Genomic DNA, 20,244 nt, shown 5'->3' with positions numbered 1-20,244 from the left:
TCAGTCACCATATACACGGGGAGTCTTCGGCCGGCCAGGATCGAACCCGCGAACTCTTGGACATGGGCACAGTACCAAGCAGGCTATCACGGCCTAGATAATTATATTAAAACTTGCGGAATCATTCATCTTACATTTAAAAAAACTGAAGAGATTTCAAGAAACGGAAATTCCAACTATCTTAAAGAGAGGCACATTGGAATCTTTCCAATCTGATTTTTATTTTGCATTATTTCTATTTCGCATCACTGATCTTTCTGGTTGAAATTTTCCTTCATTGAAAGTTCAGAAGAAACTTTTATATTCCTTTCAGTATTCTTCAGATTAATATAAGTTTTCTAAAAACATTTAATGTCCTCTTAATTGCTCTTTTGTATATTCCCATTCTATACCAAGCATTTTGAATCGATTAATTGTTTGAAAAGAGATTTTTTTGAAAGAACTAAGTATACTGAGTACTTCATATAACATTTTCAGGACAATAAAAGTCTCAAAATAATTTCCATTTATTTATTGCACCAAAATAAGCAAAACTCAAGAAAAAAAGTTAGGAAATTTATAATATCGCATAAGAAGTCACGTATAAGATCTCGTATAAGTCTCGTATAAGTCCCGTATAAGATTATAATATCGTATAAGAAGCATAAGATAGAAAATACAACTACAGATATCATAAAAAAACTAAGTTTCCATATGTCTTATAACCTATATGAAATAATTCCTCACTACGTAATTAATAGATGGAGATGACTGTCACTCATCCCATACGAAGCAAAAATCAATTTGTAAGCATAAGCCACGAGGCATATATTTTTTATCAAGTTTGCAATATGCAGTATACTAAACGAAATTCCGATCATTATATCAACAGTTATTCATACTGTTTTGTTTTCGAATTGCTAACGTATAATACTGAAAATAAACTTAGCACCTTCTTTCATTCAAAGGAAAATATTTCTACAATTGCGTGTAAAAAAGCAGATATCATGCAAAAAGATCATTAAAAATCTTCATAAAATGAGCTATGGTCACCTCACTATAACCACAAAATTTTGGAATTTTTATCTTCTCAAGTACATGGAGAGAAGGGAAAATTAAATTTGAAAAAGAGCAATACGTGAACTATATGAACTTAGAACTAATTTATTAATACTATCTAAAATGTTTTCGAGATCATTTTACACTTACAGTCGTCAATTACTTTTCTTATTTAAATGAACTGCACCACATGTAATAAAATTAATTTTCCGTGTTAACTTCCTACATACTTTACAGAAATGCTATTTTTTATTAGAGACGTGGAATTTTACTATATGCAATATGGCGAAAAAAATTCGAACACCCAGGGGTACGGACTAAAAGAGTCCAGAGGCATTTAATAATAATAACAAATGTCCCTTTCTTGCATTGATGACAACCTGCACATGTCTGGGGAGACTTTCGCTAGTTTTTCATTGGTGACCAAACAAATTGTCTTCCAATCGTCTATCACAAGGCATCTGTGTGTTAGTAGTGAAGATGCTCAATTTGGCTGGCTACGAATCTGCATCTTCTAATCCGCCCAAAGCAAATGGTGTTCCGTCGCTACTCTGAGAATGCCGGTTCAGGAAGAACAGTCCAGCCAGAAAGTCAATCCAATCCAGTGAACATCAATTTCATCAAAACATGACTGAACAAATCTCGATATGTGTGTGTGGATCAGCTATTGTGCTGAAAGAAGAAATGATCCTTTCACAAAACACTTCTATTGAGTTGGGAGAGCAGCTTCTGTCCAGAATATCCACATATATTTCAGAGTTCGTGTTTCCCCCTTCGCAACCTAGGGACCTTGGCGAATCATTTAAAACTGCATCATTCAGAAGTACCAGGCCAAATTCACTTCTTTTGGTGGATGTTTAAAAAAAAATTCCGAAAGTGTATATGGTTTCCAAGTTATTATTAAACAGAGTTTATAGGAAAACCTCAAAATTTCGCAGAAAGTTATAGAAGATAATTTTAGTATAAATTCTTTTTGTATTCGTTAAAAAGGATACTCATCAGGACAGTAAAAAGCAGAACTAATCGATGTATAGTAAAATATAATTATTTTTAATTATCGTGATTTACTTAATTATAGTATTAAGTATATCATTATTATTCACTGTATGTCAATATTATCGTGATAATCATTGACAAAAATGAGTTTTTACACGACAATTTCATGATATCATCGTGAATGCAGTTATTTAACCATAATACGATATTTCATACACGATATAATTATCATGCACGATAATTATATCAACTACGATATTTTCTTTGTCGTTTGTATCTTATGCAAAATAAAATTAGCCAAGAAACTTAAAATTAGAGTGAATAAAATAGAGAATTGAATGAAACCGTAAGTGTAAACTTTTATTTCATTGCACATTTTTTAATATGGGTAACAATGGTAAGTTTAGGAAGTTATCTTCGTAATCTTCAATAGAAATCTTCAATAAGTTGCATGTGAAACGACGTAATATTTACACTACATCAGACGGTGATAATCTTTATACTAAAATGGAAAAAAAAGACATTTAAGGTTGAATATGATATATATTAGTATATTAAAAATAATTTCATTACTTACTAATTATAAAAGTATGTTACTTTTTAAATAAAACTAGAAGCTTTGCAACTCAATCCTTCCTGTTTACTGCACAATTATTTTTCTTTTATGATTATAAAGAGATTGACATCAAAAATAAAATGCTCTCTTAAAAAAAATCTCATATATAGCTCATCAATACTTTAAATTGAAATTCTTTGAAATTATTCACGCCTCAATTACTCTTATTTTCTTGAAGTGTAAAAGAAATAATCTGTGCACATGAAACAACTGAGCTTGTTTCTTTGAGGTAGATTTGTATCAGTCTCAAAACAACCTCAAGTGTGAATAAAACGACTTCATACACCTTGATTATGAACATTGGGAAGTTGTTTTTTAAGGGTTTTTTTGAAGTAAACTTCAAAGAAACCTCAAACCGACCTAATCGCTTCAAAACAGCCGTAGATAAACCTCAAAAACACCTTAAATTTTTATAAAGACAGATACTGATTTTTAATAAAACTACAAATAATATATAAATCTACGGCTTAACTAATTAAGATTACTATAATACATCTTGCTTATCTATTGGCATTCATTCTATACCTTAAAATAGGAGCAAAATTCGAATTTTATTTCTGTATGTTCAAATTATTATGATTTTACTTAAATTTACTTAGAACTTCAGGTTTATTTTTTGAAATCTCAATTCATTTAGTGTATTATGCAATATGTTAATCTACATATTGATTAATTAAAGAAACTATATTTATAAATTACATGAATGTTAGAAAGCTTAGCTGATTTGATATAAAAGCTATATTCAACATTTTGATAACTGCATCATTTTTACTGCTTTGTACCAGTTAGATTAAAAAAGAATACACAATTTAAACATCTTTTTATGTAATGTTTCTCAGTTACGCTTGCACAAATTAGAACTCTACACCCCTCTTTATAAAAAGCTGATTGCTTACAATTTTTCCTCAATTATTGCATGTTCATACTATTATCGAGTTTCCTAAATAAGACTGACTATTTGAAAAAGCTATTCAAAAACGGTGAGACGAATGGAGAAAATGGACTATTTACTGTGTTATGCAGAGGAACGATGAACAAATTTTTAAATTGGCCACAAAACTTGCCAGTAACGACTGCAACGACTATTCCAGTAAATATATTTTACTTGGGAGTTTATTTTGTCTGCAGACTGCACCACGTGATTGATTCAATGGCAGTAGCTTTGAAAACATTGCTGTAACGTTTTTCTCAGTTACTGGTGACATCTGTTGACAATATTTGTAACAATTGTGGAAACTTAGTGAGAATGTGTAAATTGTCTTGATAAAAATGCTTTAAACAGTACCTAAGCATTCTTTTCTATTTTCTTTTTGATTTTCCAGATCAGATAAGGAGAATCGGTAAAGAATAAATTTGAGGTTTAAATTAAATTTGAGATTAAGATGAGTGACATGAGGTGGAAATCGAGGTTTATCAATGAGGTTACTTTTGGTGGAGAACATAACCTCATTTTCTACCTCAAGTGTATTTTTTTTAAACCTGTCAACCTTAGTGCAATCTTTATTATAAAGGTAATACGGATATCATCATCTTAATGCATTTTATAATGTTAATTGAGACGTCATAAATATTTTATGTAATATTGATACATATTTTAACTGACGGTGCTTCTACAATGAATCCATAATAATAAATAAATGCAAATGTGATTAAAAAATATTATTGATAAGTAAATTTTATGCGTACAGCTGCATTTCTTCAAGCACTCTTCTTCGTTATCAAATTTGTTTTCATTGCCCCCACATCCACCGTAGATAAATTCTTTGCATTGTCCAGTTTTGGCATCGTAATAAAACATGGGGAAATATCCACGGCACATTCCAGTATCAGATTCCATCAGGCAGGAGTTAGCTTCTGCGGTATAAAAGGAACCTAAAGAAAGTAAAAATATAAGTAAATAAAATTTTTAAAAAAATTTTCTTGCCTCACACTTGAAGCAAAGCTATAAGTTTAAACTATATATATATCACCATGTCGTAAAGAATTATCTGGGCTCTCGAACGGACAAAGAACATCTCTAAAAACTTCTATATTTTTAAGTTATTAAATTTTTTTTAAATCGTAATTTGGTGACATTTTTCCACCTCGCAAAAAATTATCAAAATCACTGCCTTATTTTTAGTTTTTGCATATTTTTATTATAATGCAGCATTGGAGTGAGTTTTTAAACATTAAAAAATTAGATCGCAAACATAATTTCATTTTCATAAAACTGTGACTTTTCTCCATATTGATGTTTTGTGCCATTTTCAGCATAGGCCATGAGACCATATATAAAGTAAACTTGATCAAACATTCATGAGTAACTGTTGCAAACTCACAGTAGTAATGAAAATAGCATATTATACGTAAAAGAGCATCATTTCATGTAACGACGGAGCCTTCGAAAAACAACCTTAATTTCATTAAAAAGCGATGATTTAAATTACTCAGAAAATGTAAGTGATATGTTACGCTGCAGTTTCCTATGAATGAGATCCAAGGATCGGGTCATGAGTTTACTATATATCACTTAAAATAATCATTTTGAAGCATATTTAAAAATAAATCAAACGTAAAGGAAAATTATTTCCACCAACAATACGAAATGTAAGACTTACTTAAGAAATGAGAAAGTAGTGAATGAACGTTAACGAAAAAGAAGTAGTTTTCTTAAATAGTTAGCAGCGGTAGTTAGTACTAATAATTCATTGTCTAATTGTTTATTTTTATTTATAAAAAGAAAACCACGTGTTTGGAGCAGCATGACCTTTTATGCCTTACGGCATAATTTATTTATGCATTGCCAATAAAGACATTTGCTCAAAACATTGTGATAAATTTTAATTTCTGTTACCAACTATGTGTTATTTAGAAGTGGAAAGCATCAGCATGGCGTTATTTTCGTTTGAGGTAAACTTTCTTTACCTAAAATCATTTTTCTAATGAAGACATTCCTTTTGCCAAGTTTAGTATATTTGATTTAAAATAGAAATTTCGATAACCATCTAAAAATTTTAACTATTGCGTGTATTTTTTTCCAAAAATTAAATCATATAATTCTGTTATCCGAGCACAATTATAGTTCCATACAGTTCTTTTCTATGTACGAGTATAATGTAGTACTAGATTATATTCCAGAATGAAGTTCCAGAGAGAGGAAGACTAGTTTATTCCACCGCTTGATCCCGAAGTTTTCTTGTCTTCTAGGTTGGATTCGAAATTGCGAGACCATAGAATTGAGCATGGATAATCATAAACTCAAAATTATGTCTGCTCTTCAACGCCAGTTATACAATATAAAATAAAATACATAAGAAAAAGTCATATTAACGGAAGTTTCCATCACCATTCGAAATTTTTATTTTTAGTATGTAGCGGTACACCGAGATTATTGCTTAAACCTATTTCATTCATTTTTCTATTCTATATTATGTTGTTCGTTTTTTATCTCCCATTTTAGAGGTTATTATAATTCAATTTTGTAAAAAGAGTCTAAAACGTTATGGCAGGGGTGGTTATTATAAGGCACCCTGTTTAAAAAATATATATAATAGTAAGTTTAATTACCAGCAACTCGATTTGGGCAGTTTTCAGAAAGAACACATTGTCCATCATTGGTTCGGACATATCCCTTCTTGCATTGACATCCAATGACGCACATCAAGTTGCATATTTTGTGTGGATTTTTATAATTTTTACAAGTAAGAGGACATGCTGTTCCACAAGTTTGGTATTCTTGATTTTCGCCACAAACAGCTGAAAACAATACTTAATTTTATACTGAAGTTTCATCTTGAACTAAATGCATCGATGAGCTCATAAATAATTTTATCAAAAAAATTTAAATATTTTAAAAGTTAAAGATTGTTTCGAAGTATCTATGCAGGAACTTTTTAACAACTCTCAAACATTAATAGTTATTTTAAAAATATCTCATTCTATACTTAATGAAGAAAATAAACACTTCTAAGAACAAAATCTTTTTAAAATGCTAATTGTATGGATGTTGTAATATAATATTATCTTAATTTAATCTTATTCTAATTTGATCTTGTATTAATTTGATCTTATTTAATTAATTTACTCTTATGACATAAAATTCAGATTTACTTCTACTTTAATTAATAATTACAACACTGATACGAATTTGAAAGTGTTTGTTTTTTTACTGAAATTATTTTTCAGGTGTAAAGTACGTAATTAGAACTTTGTTAAAATTCGAGCATTATACATTGCAAAAAATTCCAGATCAAATTTCGACATTAAGTATTCGACATAAAGCATTCGGCATTTTGGGTGCATCATCCTTAAAATCTATTTTTTCCTTAAAATATTAAAGAGCAATTGATGCAGTAATATTTATTTAATTATAATGATTCAGTGTTTTTATTGTAATTATTACTGTAAAAATTACGGTATATCAAATATTTTATTGCGTAATATGTTACGGTAAAAATAGATTTTACGATAGAAAGTAATAGCACCCGATACTTTTTACCATAATATGATCCAGAATTTAACAGTGTGTTGCCATCAGATGCTTGATTAAGTATAATGCTCAGCTTTAAAATATAATATTCCGAAGAAACATATTTTAAATTAGCTAATACATATTGGGCAAAATAGATTGGATTTTTTTCTAACAAAGATTTAAACTGTAAGCTTTGTTAAAAACTATTTGCTTTAAAAAATTCATCGGGGAAATGCTTTAAAAAGTCACAAATCTTATCTCATATTCGCAGTTTCCCTTCCTTTTTGATTTTTTTATTATTTTTTTTTAATTAACGTGAATTTATTGAGCTCATTTTAGTTAAATACAGAAATTATAAGGACTTTGCCTTGGCCATTTTTGGAGTAAAAAAAATTTAAAACTTTCATCTATAATACATTGTTTCCAATTAATAAATCTTATCAAAAAAGAATATAAGAATTCCGTAGTGTAACAATTCGGCTCCTTGAAAACAGCCGCTGTCGTTTTAAAATTACCCGAGCTAATAGGAAAACTTATTCAGTACTTTCTAATTAGCCTCTCACTTTTTCGGTTTGTTTCAGTTAATCCACATATTTTCAGGCTAATTTGAAAATATAATTATTATTTCTTGATTAGTCTGCTTTCACTGAGGCAGTTTGCAATAAGATCAGAACTATTAAAACTTGTTGAAGGAATATTGCATAAATCCTAATCAAAATTCATTCGAATTGAGTAATTTTGGTCTCATTTCTTAATTAATTTAAATGCAGATTGGATAAAGCCTAAATCATATTAGAAAGATTATAAAATAGTATTGAAGATTTTTCTCACTTTTTTGGTGGCTTTTCAAAATGGAAGTAATATTTGCAAAGAGTCAAATTTTTCCATAAGGTAACACAGTAACAATACGATAAACAAAAAGTTGTCCACATGACTCATGAGTAAATGACTTCAATAAAAGAGGAACTGAACACATACCATTGCGACTGCTGCATTCATTTGGTCTTACACATTGTCCATACTTGGTTTTGACATATCCTTCGTCACAGTGACATCCTGGATTGCACATAAAACTACAAGCTTTGGGAGGATTCAAATAATTCTCGCATGTGATGGGGCATTGTGTTCCACAGCTACTATAATGAGAGTTGACTGGACAATCTGGAGAAAAAACATTGAGCATGCAATTTCACATTGAAAAAATGGACACTCTAACATCATGAAACTTTTTCCGTTTTGACGAAACCTTTTCCCTTGTGGTACACGATTAAAGCAAAAATGTGGTCAAAATGACGGATTCCTCGAGAAACGAAATTCGTCAAGAGTTAAGAAATGTTTCGTCATTCAATTTATTTCAAAAAATAATTAGCAATGCGTCTCAAGATATCTTACAGGTGGTATTGTGGATCACTTTTTCATGGGCACCATATGGGTAGATCAACAACGTAGGGACAGATGAATTACATCCATGCGCGAAACGGGTCTGGAACTCCTTGACCACCATCCAGCCGCTCGGCTCGTTTCGTTATTCTAGTTCCAATCGTTTATTCTTCATTTTCGCTCATAATCTCTGTTAATGCATTACAATGAAGTTCCGAGTTGAGGTAACATTTTCGTCATGTATTCATTTTGCATTTGGTCTCGTAATTTCGTGACTAAATGATTCCCAAAGTTAACGAAATAAAGCTCAAGAATTGCTGAATGGTCAAAAAGGAGAATTTTATTTCTGATTGTGTGAACAAATGGCTATTAACTCCACTGGCCTAACCTAACTGAGCATTACACTCACCTGCACAACAGGCACACTAACCTAACTAAGTATTGAACACACACAGAAAACAAATGATCTATATAAAATAAAATAAAAGATATTCATTAGAAGACTTAATTAAATTTGCTTTATGCATGATTTCCTCATTGACCACTTTTAATTTTCAATTTAAAATGCTTGTCACAAATAAAATTATAAAAGTATATATATTAATATTTATGTTAAAAAACACTAAGACTTTGTGGAAATTTAAATATTGGGGGATGATAGAAGAATAAGATCACAAACCTGTTCTATTGTAAGAGAAAACGGGAAAGAGTTGAAAATATACAATTGGAAACATCTTTAAGTATCATCACAGTTGATGAGCGTCAGGGCTTTTGACGGAATGTAAAATTTCACGTCATAATATAAAGGTTCTGAACTTGATTCACAAGATTTAAATAAAAAAAGAAAGTTGAGTTTTTTTTTAATTGCATGCAAATTCTTTTTATTTTTTTTAACAAGTTTTTTTAATTGTATGCAAATCGAGGTATATTAATCCATTTACAGAAAAGTAAAAGTTGAAAATAATATAATTACTTTATTGTTTCATCGCAGTAGATGTATATTCATCATTTATTGGAAATATTCAATTTCCTTTTCATTGTTTTAAGATTTGTAATCGAACTAAGAAATAAAATTTTAAAAAAAAACAATTCAGGTATATGCAGAGATTTTTTTCTGTCATATCACAGTTCATGAACAGTTGGTCAATTAGAGAAACGGTAAAGTTCCTATCCATAGTTTTAGAAATTTTAAACCAATTTAATAAATTAAATAAAAATATTCTAGACAAATATGAGGTTTTTTTAAAATTTTATCAAAGTTGATGAACATTAGGCTGTTTGGAGAAATTTTAAAGTTCCCTTCCATAGTCTTAGAATTTAAACTTTACCAAGAAATTAAATGGAAAATCTATATGAGTTTTTTACCCTTTTTATCAGATTTAAACATTATATATATGTGGAGGTTGACGTCAGGTATAGCTGAAATAACTACGCTTTTGTAATTAATAAATTTAATAAAAAACATAACAATAGATATGAAACAACGGCTCCGTTTGAGCGTTTTCGCTGAAGTGTTACANGACAGATGCATTGCCAACATACTATATATAAACAAATAAATGAATTTTATTATTATCGATGAAATTTTTAAAAGTTATAGAATCAACATTGGAAGTGTCTGCTTTCCGAAGTATAAAACAGTGACAATTTAAAGATTTGACGAAAATGTTTTCTCCAATTTATATGCCCCAAAAAAATAAAATTCACTCACCTCACCTTTAATGTAAGAGAATGTGTGTGAAGAAGACACTTGGAACACTATCAGGTTTTCTGCTCTGTCTGTTTAGTGAACGATTTTCAAAATAAAGCATTTTGTGCGTAAACATCTTCTTCGACGCAAGCACACAAATCATACAAGGAATAACCTTCCGCATAATCACAAAACATTAAACACAAAACAAAATAACATTTAAATAGAAAAAAATTAAATCTATTACGAGAATGATGAACTATTAACTTTGTTATAAAATCGAGATTCTGCATGCTGAAATGCTACTACAGAATTAAAACTTAACGTGCTGTAAGGGTCATTTCCAATTATAAATTTCAACCGATTTTTTTTTAATGCGTTCAAATTGTGTTGAATGTTATCGCAATTTTAGATTTTATCGAAATTTATCGCAATTTTACACCATACCTTTTACTTGTTTGATTTTGCAATATCTAGCAGGAAACCTTTTCATATTTCATAAATTTTGCTTGACATCTTATTAGGAGACTTAATAATCAATGCGTAAATTTTTTTCATGTATTTTTTATCGATACATGTGATGATTTTGCAGAATTACTTTTATCAATTAAATAAATTTAGGTTGAATGTAAAAACTTTAATTGAATAAACTTTCATTTATGATTCAATCAATAACTTTCCTGATATAAAGAATTTACAGACAATTACTTTTATGCCCTGTTTTTCATTATTATTATCATTATTTGCAATAAATGATCACAAAGGCACAGAACCATGATTTTCTTCAGCACAAACACTTGTATTTTCAGATTGTAAATTAATAAACACATTTCATTTTTCCATTTCAGAAAAAACAAATATATTCTCCGGAATTCTAGAGGTGAGTTAATTGCAGAGTTCAATACGCCAGCAAATTATTGAATTCTACTATCTTCTTCTATACATATACATTTTTAAATACATTTATATTATTCAACAAGTAAATACTATGACTCAAACCTCTATAGAAGCTAGTGTGAATTAAAAATCATATAGATCCAGTTTATTAAATTTGCCATCCTAATCTTCTTTTTTTTGTCGAAATGCGATATACATTGTTTTTCTGTTAAATAGCACACGGTAAAAAAGAAATTTAAAAAAAACACTAGCAAATATACCATAATGACATTTCTGCCAAAGAAAATTCCTAAGCTTGTTTAATAAGCCTAAAATATACTGTATTTAAACCATTCATTTAATATTTTTACCTTTCATATAGTAACAATTTTCTGGAAATTCTGGTTTTCCAAATTATTCTTATTACCACACAATTAGTAAGAAATGCAAAACTGAAAAGTAAATTTTACTAACTAAATGATTTTTATGCGATGCTCTAAAACATCGGTTTCTAATTTTTTTCGGTAATGGAACCCTAAATGATTAACCTTCTTTCGGCGAAACCCCTACTTTATAGGCAAAGTAAACAAAGGCAGTTGTGAAAAAAAAACATTAAAAAGTCATTATTTTAGAAATAGTTAAAAAGAGGAATATACGGCGTTGGACTCGTGTTCGTGATAACGAGAGTTTGACTCCTGCCGGCCGAAGAACCCCCGTGTATTAAATGGCGACTAGTGCTCGTTAAATCTGTCGGGGTCACAAAGTCTTCCAAGTTCCCATAATAAATCAATATCTCCTGAGGTACAGTATCAATATCAATATCTCTTGAGATATCTCTTGATTCAGGAATACCTTTGTTCCTGGATTGGGTTCAAAGTTACAGGGCTGCGGATTTAAACATTGGTAGTCGTAAACTCAAATTTGGATGGGCTGCTTAACGAAGTTTATAAGAGGAATAAACTTAAGTTAGTTTTTATGTCCGACAGTTAAATTCAAAGTCATGAACCTGTATCTAGTCTAGCTATATATTTCTTTTTGGTGTAATGTATGCTTGTAGTTGAAAATGAACGAAATAAGCAGAATAATCGGGGTTTTTACAAAGGAAAACTAAAAAGACAACCGTTGAAAATCATTATTAGGAAAACGTACTTCTTTATTAAGTAATTGGGTTATTTTATTTTTATATGAAATGCCCGATCGGAAAAAATTAATGAAGTTTTTATAAGTCCAAGATCTTTTCATAATTTGTCCAACATATTGTTATTAGAAAAATTACATTTATGAAAAAATTTATCTACTTTTTTATCGGCATTTTACTTGAAAAATGTTCATAAGGGTAAGCAAAAAAAATTAATTATGGATTATTAATTGAATTTAACTGTAATTAAAGGTTCTTGTTAAAAAAATGTCCAAACACTCGAACCCCCTTTTTAACTCTTCCACAGAGCCATAGTAATTTGGGGAACATCATTTGGGAACCACTGCTTTAAACATGACAAAATTACTAATTTTACCACGTTTACTAAGTTTTATCACACATCATAAAACTTATATTTCACTGTTAATATCCCCAAAATCATTAAATCGGTCAAAATAACCGAGCTTTATCGTGTCAGATACACCATAAATTTTACCTTATTTTGATAGTTTTAACCATACTCTGTTTCTCAGTGCATGAAAGACTGATTTAATTTCCGGAGAAAGTGCGACTTTTTCTTGCAGGATCATCATAGGGATGAAAACGAATAATTGTTTCAACCAACTATGGCATTCATAGTTTTTTTAGCATTTAATTTAATTAAAAGAAGAGAACATGAGGCCGGAAATAATGTTTTAATATGATTTCATTAGATTCTTTAGATGCAGATAATTACAATATTAGTCATGAAGATGGCATCACCATTTGAGGAAGTCACAATATTTACACTATTTTAGACATATCTTCATTCTGAAATTAATAAAAGAAACATACATATCTAATATTTTATTGCAGATTCAACAAAATTTATACTGATATATTTTTATGAATTATATCTGTATTGGCTTTCATCGTAGAGGCTTACTTTTTTCTCTAGTTAGTTCGAATCTTAAACTGATTCTGACTCGCATAAAACATGATCCAAAGTGAAAACAGAAATGCTGAACTACTGCAAAAAAACTGAAAGGTCATGATGAAAGATGCGTTACCAACATACTCAATAACAGTTAACCTCTTTATTTACACATAAAGTTTCATTAAACTTAATACGCGTGTTGTATGCATACATCTTTCCTTCTTTGCATACACTTTTTTCAAAGACTTCCTTTTCGTTTAGAAACAAACTGTTACCTGTTTAACAGACGAAATCTCCTCGCCAGTTATCTGGAAAACTATCTGATTACGAGGTCAAACTGTTTCAAGAAGGAGAGCGAGCTAAAACATTTAGGACAACTATTGACTCGGATCAAACAAAGTAACCTCTCTTCTTTGAACCTCCCATCTCAAAGCAGTAGACAACCACAAACACTGTGTGGTAGGAGGAGTTGGACCGGCAGTATTCCACAAAATCAAACAGGCATCGATGAGATTCAAACCTCGTTGCCAACAGCGGCACTGTTTGTCGTGATCAACTGGACATTACATTTTGCTTTGTGGGGCGAAAAATTATAAGATTCAGGCACTTGAAACTACAGGGGAGAGTAGAAAAATTTAAAAATATAGCAGGGAGTACAATGGAATAAAAAAATTAACATTTGATACTTAGTTCAAGAATTGTAAAGTTTTAAATTTGCAGTGAAATTTTTTTTTAAAATAATAAATAACGTTGATTGATCTCGCTCGTTGACGTTGATTGTGCTCGCTGAAATGTAACTATAGATTTAAAACTTGAAAGGTTAAATTAGCCGTTTTCAATTATAAACGCCACGCAAGCTTTTTTTCAATTGAAATTCCGATTTGTTTGAAAGTTAATGCAATTTTAATGTATTGACTTTTTGTACGCCATATATTTCATTCGTTTAATTTCACAGTATCTGACAGGAATCTTTTAATATTTCATTAATTTAGTATGACCTTCTCTTAGAGGAGACTGTATTATCTATGCATACATTTTTCCATATATTTCTGACAGGATGATTGTTTTTGATTAAACTAGATTCTTTAGATACAAATAACTGCAGTTGAGTCACGAAAAAATCGTCAGCTTTTGTGGCAGTATCTGACAGGAAACTTTAGATCATACGCATTAGAAGTCTTTAAATCATACGCATTACAGCGCAATATTTGCATTACTTCAGACATGTCGTCATTCAGAAATAAAAAATATAGATAGGCATGTAGTATTTGTTGTTAGATTTGCCATAGTTTTACTATTATAACGATTCCTTTATAATTGTAAAACTATGGCGAATCTAACAACAAATAATTTTACAATTATAACGATGGCTTTTTTGGGCAATATTCGTAATTAATTACAGTCCCTTACCAAGACGCACTATAAGATTCTATGTAAAATCTTAACTATCAGGTGATACAATACAACATTATTGTTTTTACGCCGCTGAGACCGGTTCACACTTGCTTATGATCTTGTATGAATTGTTTAACATTGTATTGCAGTACGTTAAAAATAAATAAAAATAGGAAGTATCTGAATCTCTTGAATAAATACCCTTTATATGTATGTTTAAATATAAATATATTGCATATAACTAAGTGTGATTATTAAAACACTACAGTGCTTCTAATAATTTGGTCGAATAATTGTTACATACTCAAATAATACCTGACATAATAAATATTCTATATTTATATAATATATGGTCTGATTTATCCAGTCGTAGAATTTGATTTGCATATCGCCTAATTTAGCCAACTGATATACTGGTATACCAACTGATGTACCAACTGAACGTAAACAAGTGCTAATCGGTTTCAGTCACGCAAAAACAATAACACTGTATAGTATCATCCGATAATTAGAATTTTACATAGAATCTAATAATTTGGCTATGTACTGTATAGCAATTTTTGCAGCTAAATATGAATTCCTTTATGGATTCTTTTACGTGCATTATTTTAATTTCTCTCCAAAAAAAATTATTTTAAAAATAAATAAAAGCATTTGTCGATTCTAACAAGATATATTTATAAAACATTACAGATTAAGAATGAATCTAATTACCGGATCTATTTTAACAGTTTTCGGGACGAACGCATCTTCCGTCGTTGGTTCGGACGTATCCCTTCTGGCATTGACATCCAATGACGCACATCTTATTGCATATTTTGGGTGGATTGTTATAATTGTCACAAGTAAGAGGACAAGCTGTTCCACAAGTTTGGTATTCTTGGTTTTCGCCACAGACAGCTGAAAACAATACTCAATTTAATATCGGAAATCTTTTGAACATATCTAAATTAGAATACAAAATTTTTCTAAAAAAAAAAAATTCAAATACAAATCAATCGTAATTTATGCATTTATTACGATTTACTGAAAACTGCTAACAAGCTTTCCTGCAATAATAAGTAATTTGAAAATCTAAGCTATAAATAATAGTCGTAGCATAAACATTCATTGTTGATAGGTCAGATTTAATATAAAGTTGCATGGTAAATACTATAAAACCTAACCTATAAGCATATATCAAACCTAACATTTAACCTATACTTATAAGCATATATTATACATAACCTTTTAGTATGTAACAGTATGCAGCGACTGTCTTGGAAACTATTTCAACATAGGTGTTCATTATTTTTATATTCTGTATACTGCTATTAAATACACTCTATCACAAAAAAAATCGACGCACCAAGAAGCAATCATCTGATTGCTTTGAAATTTCGTGTGCATGAATGTTTTGAACAGATATGGCTGGAATGATGCCGACGACTGGGGACGTATAGCCTTTAGCGACCAATCCCGCTTCCAACTGTGTCCTGACGATCATCGAAGACGTGTTTGGANTTCTATATTTATATAATATATGGTCTGATTTATCCAGTCGTAGAATTTGAATTGCATATCGCCTAATTTAGCCTACTGATATACTGGTATACCAACTGATGTACTAACTGAACGTAAACAAGTGCAAACCGGTTTCAGTCACGCAAAAACAATAACACTGTATAGTATCATCCGATAATTAGAATTTTACATAGAATCTAATAATTTGGCTATGTACTGTATAGCAATTTTTGCAGCTAAATATGAATTCCTTTATGGATTCTTTTACGTGCATTATTTTAATTTCTCTCCAAAAAAAATTATTTTAAAAATAAATAAAAGCATTTGTCGATTCTAACAAGATATATTTATAAAACATTACAGATTAAGAATGAATCTAATTACCGGATCTATTTTAACAGTTTTCGGGAAGAACACATCTTCCATCGTTGGTTCGGGCGTATCCCTTCTTGCATTGACATCCAATGACGCACATCTTATTGCATATTTTGGGTGGATTCTCATAATTATCACAAGTAAGAGGACAAGCTGTTCCACAAGTTTGGTATTCTTGGTTTTCGCCACAGGCAGCTGAAAACAATACTTAATTTAAAATCGGAAATCTTTTGAACATACCTAAATTAGAATACAACGGTTTTACTGAAAAAATATTGAAATATAAATCAATCGTAATTTATGCATTTATTACGATTTGCTGAAAACTGCTTATAAGTTTTCCAGTAATAATAAGTAACTTGAAAACCAAAGCTACAAATAATAGTCGTAGCATAAACATTCATTGTTGATAGGTCAGATTTAATATAAAGTAGCATGGTAAATATTATTAAACCTAACCTACAAGCATTTACTAAACCTAACATTTAACCTATACTTATAAGCATGCATAAAACCTAACATTTAACCTATACTTATGAGCATATATTAAACATAACCTTTTAGTATGTAACAGTATACAGCGATTGTCTTGAAAACTATTTTAACATAGGTGTTCATTATTTTTCTATTCTGTATTTTGCTATTAAATTCACTCTATAACAAAAAAATCGAAGCACCGATTGCTTTGAAATTTCGTATGCATAAATGTTTTGAACAGATATGGCTGGAATGATCCCGACTGGGGACGTATAGTCTTTAGCGACGAATCCCGCTTCCAACTGTGTCCTGACGATCATCGAAGACGTGTTTGGAGACGCACAGGGCAGAGGGGGGATCCTGCCTTCACTATTGCACGCCACACCGGCCCTCAACAAAGCATTATGATCTGGGGTGCCATTTCCTTTGACAGCCGGACCCCTTTGGTCGTCATTAGAGGTACACTTACTGCGCAGCGGTACGTCGACGACATCCTAAGACCTGTTTTGCTACAGTTCCTTTCGCAGCGCCCTGAGCTGATTTTTCAGCAGGACAATGCCAGACCACATACGGCACGTGTTGCTATGAACTGTCTGCAAGCTTGTCAAACTCTTCCTTGGCCTACCAGATCACCACATCTCCCTCCCATAGGGCATGTCTGGGATATGATGGGAAGGCGATTGCATCAGGCACGAAATGTTGATGACCTCGTTCGACAATTGGATCGAATTTGGCAGGAAATATCCATCCGGGAGCTTTATCGGTCTGTGCCACGCCGTGTGGCAGCTTGTATCCAGGCTAGAGGCGGATCAACACCTTATTGAACTTGTTACTGTAACTCTGCAATAAATTATTCAATTGCTCTAAAATTTTAATCATTTACTATTCTGTACACTGCCTTCCTATTCACCAATTTTAGTTTCAATCGGACAACTCCTTCTTGTTGCGTCAATCTTTTTTTTTGTTATAGAGTGTATTTGCTTGTTTTCCCCTTTATACAGTTTATTATAATTCAATTTTAAGAAAGGATTCTGAAGCCCCATTGTATGGTTGGTAATTACGGCGAATCCTGTACAAAAAAAAAATTCCTATAGAACAGCAACTCTAATTACCAGCAGCCCGATTTGGGCAGTTTTCGGGAAGAACACATAGTCCATCACTGGCCCGGACGAATCCCTCCTTGCATTGGCATCCAATGAGACAAAGGGCGTTGCATATTTTGGGTGGATTGTCATAATTGTCACAAGTAAGAGGACAAGCTGTTCCACAAGTTTGGTATTCTTGATTTTCGAGACAAACAGCTGAAAAATGCAAAAATCAGAATTATGTGGGCGAGGAAAATATTTTACAATCTTTTGGAACTTAAACACTTTAATCATAAACTAATTTCAAATAACTTTAAAATTAGCTATCATTTGAATTCAAATAACTTCAAAATTAGAAATCATTTTAATTCTATTAATTTCTAAAATAACAATAATTTGAATTTAACTAACTTCAAAATTAACAGTACTTTGAATTCAAACAACTTTCAAATTAACAATACTTTTAATTCAAATGACTTCAAATTGAAGGCATACCGTTGTTGCATTCATCTGGTCGTACACATTGTCCTTCCTTATTTTTCACATATCCTTCGTCACAGTGACATCCTTTTTTGCATATTAAAACACAAAATTTGGGAGGATTCAAATGATTCTCACATGTGACAGGGCATGCTGTTCCACATTTATCGTAATGCGAATTAACAGGGCAATCTGCAAAATAATTAGAGTGAGAAGTTACATTTCAAAAATAAATCAGTGAAATTATAAGGTTGAAGCAGCATAGCAATAAGCTTCAAGTTTTATAAAGGTTAAATTTTGTCTAACTGATCCTTTTCATTCTATCCTGGTTGATACTGCGCAAGCTCTCTGAATTTCCATCAAAGAACAGCCCAATACAAAGAAACATCTTTTTGTCTACATGGAAATTAGATCGATTTTCTCCAAAAACGCTCTTCAAAAAAATAAAAAATTTGGCTTACCCCAAGATATTTAATTATAAAACTGATAATTTTTTTAATGGCTAAGTCTATTGTGTAGTTTAAAATTATACATAGCTCTTTGTATTCTAACTTTATTCATAGCTCTAGTATTTTAATATTATGCATAGTTAAATATTATACATAGTAGTCTAAAATTATTTTAGTACTTTCCAATGACGTGCCATTGTACAAAGTCACGTAGCTCCGCGTATTACTTTAAGATGATTTGATTTGTGCGAAATAAGGAATTTATTTCAAAGGATTTCATCTTCACAGACAAAAGTGGTATATTAGAAATTAGAAAAAATAGTGTAGTGGCACAAAGAAGGAAACTATTCTTGCAATCAAAAACTTTATGCCGTTTTCTCAAAATACGTATTTTTAAAAGGAGAAATAGTAATGTGGATAATCCATACTTTGACCATTACTAAATTAAAGTATTAAATAAATAAATACTAGTACTAAATATTAATAAATAACCAATATTAACAAATAAAAAGTTTTCATAAATAATAAATAGTAATAAATAATAACAATTATGCATATTAATAAATAATAAATATATAAATGTTAATTCATAACTAGTAATATATAGTAATTTTTACCCAGTTCGGCAAAAGCCCCAGCAATAAAGAGCAAAATCAAAAACAGCTGCATAGTTACTGTATTATATTTTTTACCGAGTAAAAAGTAAAAGGTTGGTAACTCTTTTATAGCGGAAAAATAGCTGTAAAAATTCCCACCTATTGCTGTTATCTTAAAATACGATTAACATAACAAATCAATGTTTTTTGGGAAATTACATGTGTTTAATATTTTACGTTTCTGTGATAAAAAATCCATTTCAAAGTATTTCAGGGTAAAACTGGAAAAAAAAGAAAGAAAAAAATAATATTTTAATAAAATGTTTTTAATGTACAAAATGTATATTTATTTTATTTTTTAGTTTCGAATTAGATGTAACTCTTTCGAAGGGGATATAAACTGCCCCACTTCTTTAGGACACTGTAAGAAATTCTAATAATTTTTGCCTCTATGAAAATAGATGTTGTTAATATTTCACGTAAGATTTAGAAAAATGCAATGATATAACATATTGCTTTATTACAGGCCTGGAAAATGTGGCCAAAGTTCCGTTGGCTCTTCTTGACTAGAATTTTAGTTTTAATTTTTTTACCCAAAAAAAATTTTTAAATGTGAAGAATTTAATACTTTAAAGTGAGTGAGTTGGAACTGAAATATTCTTGAATGTTGGCACTTTCAACTACTCGATGGTGGGTATTTTACCACGTTTATATAAACTTGCCTTCGTGTATGTCTGTCCGGGTGGAATTTTGTAATCGATTTTAAATTTCTATAAGTTTT

The 20,244-nt window shown here is 30.4% G+C and overlaps 2 protein-coding genes across 2 annotated transcripts in view; both read right to left on the bottom strand.

The window, feature by feature from the left end:
• Positions 1-20,244, bottom strand: part of LOC107448408 (zonadhesin) — a 61,379-nt gene that overhangs the window by 27,257 nt on the left and 13,878 nt on the right. The window contains exons 6-11 of the mRNA XM_071179089.1: positions 19,485-19,622; positions 18,434-18,610; positions 17,966-18,154; positions 16,401-16,571; positions 15,228-15,398; positions 14,137-14,246 (exon numbers count right to left, since the gene is read on the bottom strand). Coding sequence (XP_071035190.1) covers positions 14,137-14,246; positions 15,228-15,398; positions 16,401-16,571; positions 17,966-18,154; positions 18,434-18,610; positions 19,485-19,622 — 956 coding nt within the window. The remainder of the gene's footprint in view (positions 1-14,136; positions 14,247-15,227; positions 15,399-16,400; positions 16,572-17,965; positions 18,155-18,433; positions 18,611-19,484; positions 19,623-20,244) is intronic.
• On the bottom strand, positions 2,374-9,263 carry LOC139425133 (four-domain proteases inhibitor-like). Its single transcript, XM_071178418.1, has 5 exons — positions 9,163-9,263; positions 8,082-8,264; positions 6,200-6,388; positions 4,337-4,522; positions 2,374-2,536 (listed from the first exon to the last, which is right to left on the bottom strand). Exons 1-5 carry the CDS (start codon positions 9,215-9,217, stop codon positions 2,532-2,534), a joined length of 618 nt encoding a protein of 205 aa, XP_071034519.1. The 5' UTR covers positions 9,218-9,263; the 3' UTR covers positions 2,374-2,531.

This window comes from Parasteatoda tepidariorum, chromosome 3, assembly GCF_043381705.1.
Source record: "Parasteatoda tepidariorum isolate YZ-2023 chromosome 3, CAS_Ptep_4.0, whole genome shotgun sequence".
Lineage (NCBI taxonomy): Eukaryota > Metazoa > Arthropoda > Arachnida > Araneae > Theridiidae > Parasteatoda > Parasteatoda tepidariorum.
Note: the sequence above shows the minus strand (reverse complement) of the source record. Positions and strands in the feature narration are given on the sequence as shown.

Excerpts from the sequence above, each read along its gene's own strand:
- LOC139425133 (XM_071178418.1), bottom strand. The coding sequence starts at position 9,217 with ATGTTTCCAATTGTATATTTTCAACTCTTTCCCGTTTTCTCTTACAAT. Across the intron at positions 8,265-9,162 it reads TTTCTCTTACAATAGAACAG|ATTGTCCAGTCAACTCTCAT; the intron begins GTTTGTGATCTT and ends TTTTTTCTCCAG. Across the intron at positions 4,523-6,199 it reads CTGCCCAAATCGAGTTGCTG|GTTCCTTTTATACCGCAGAA; the intron begins GTAATTAAACTT and ends TACTTTCTTTAG.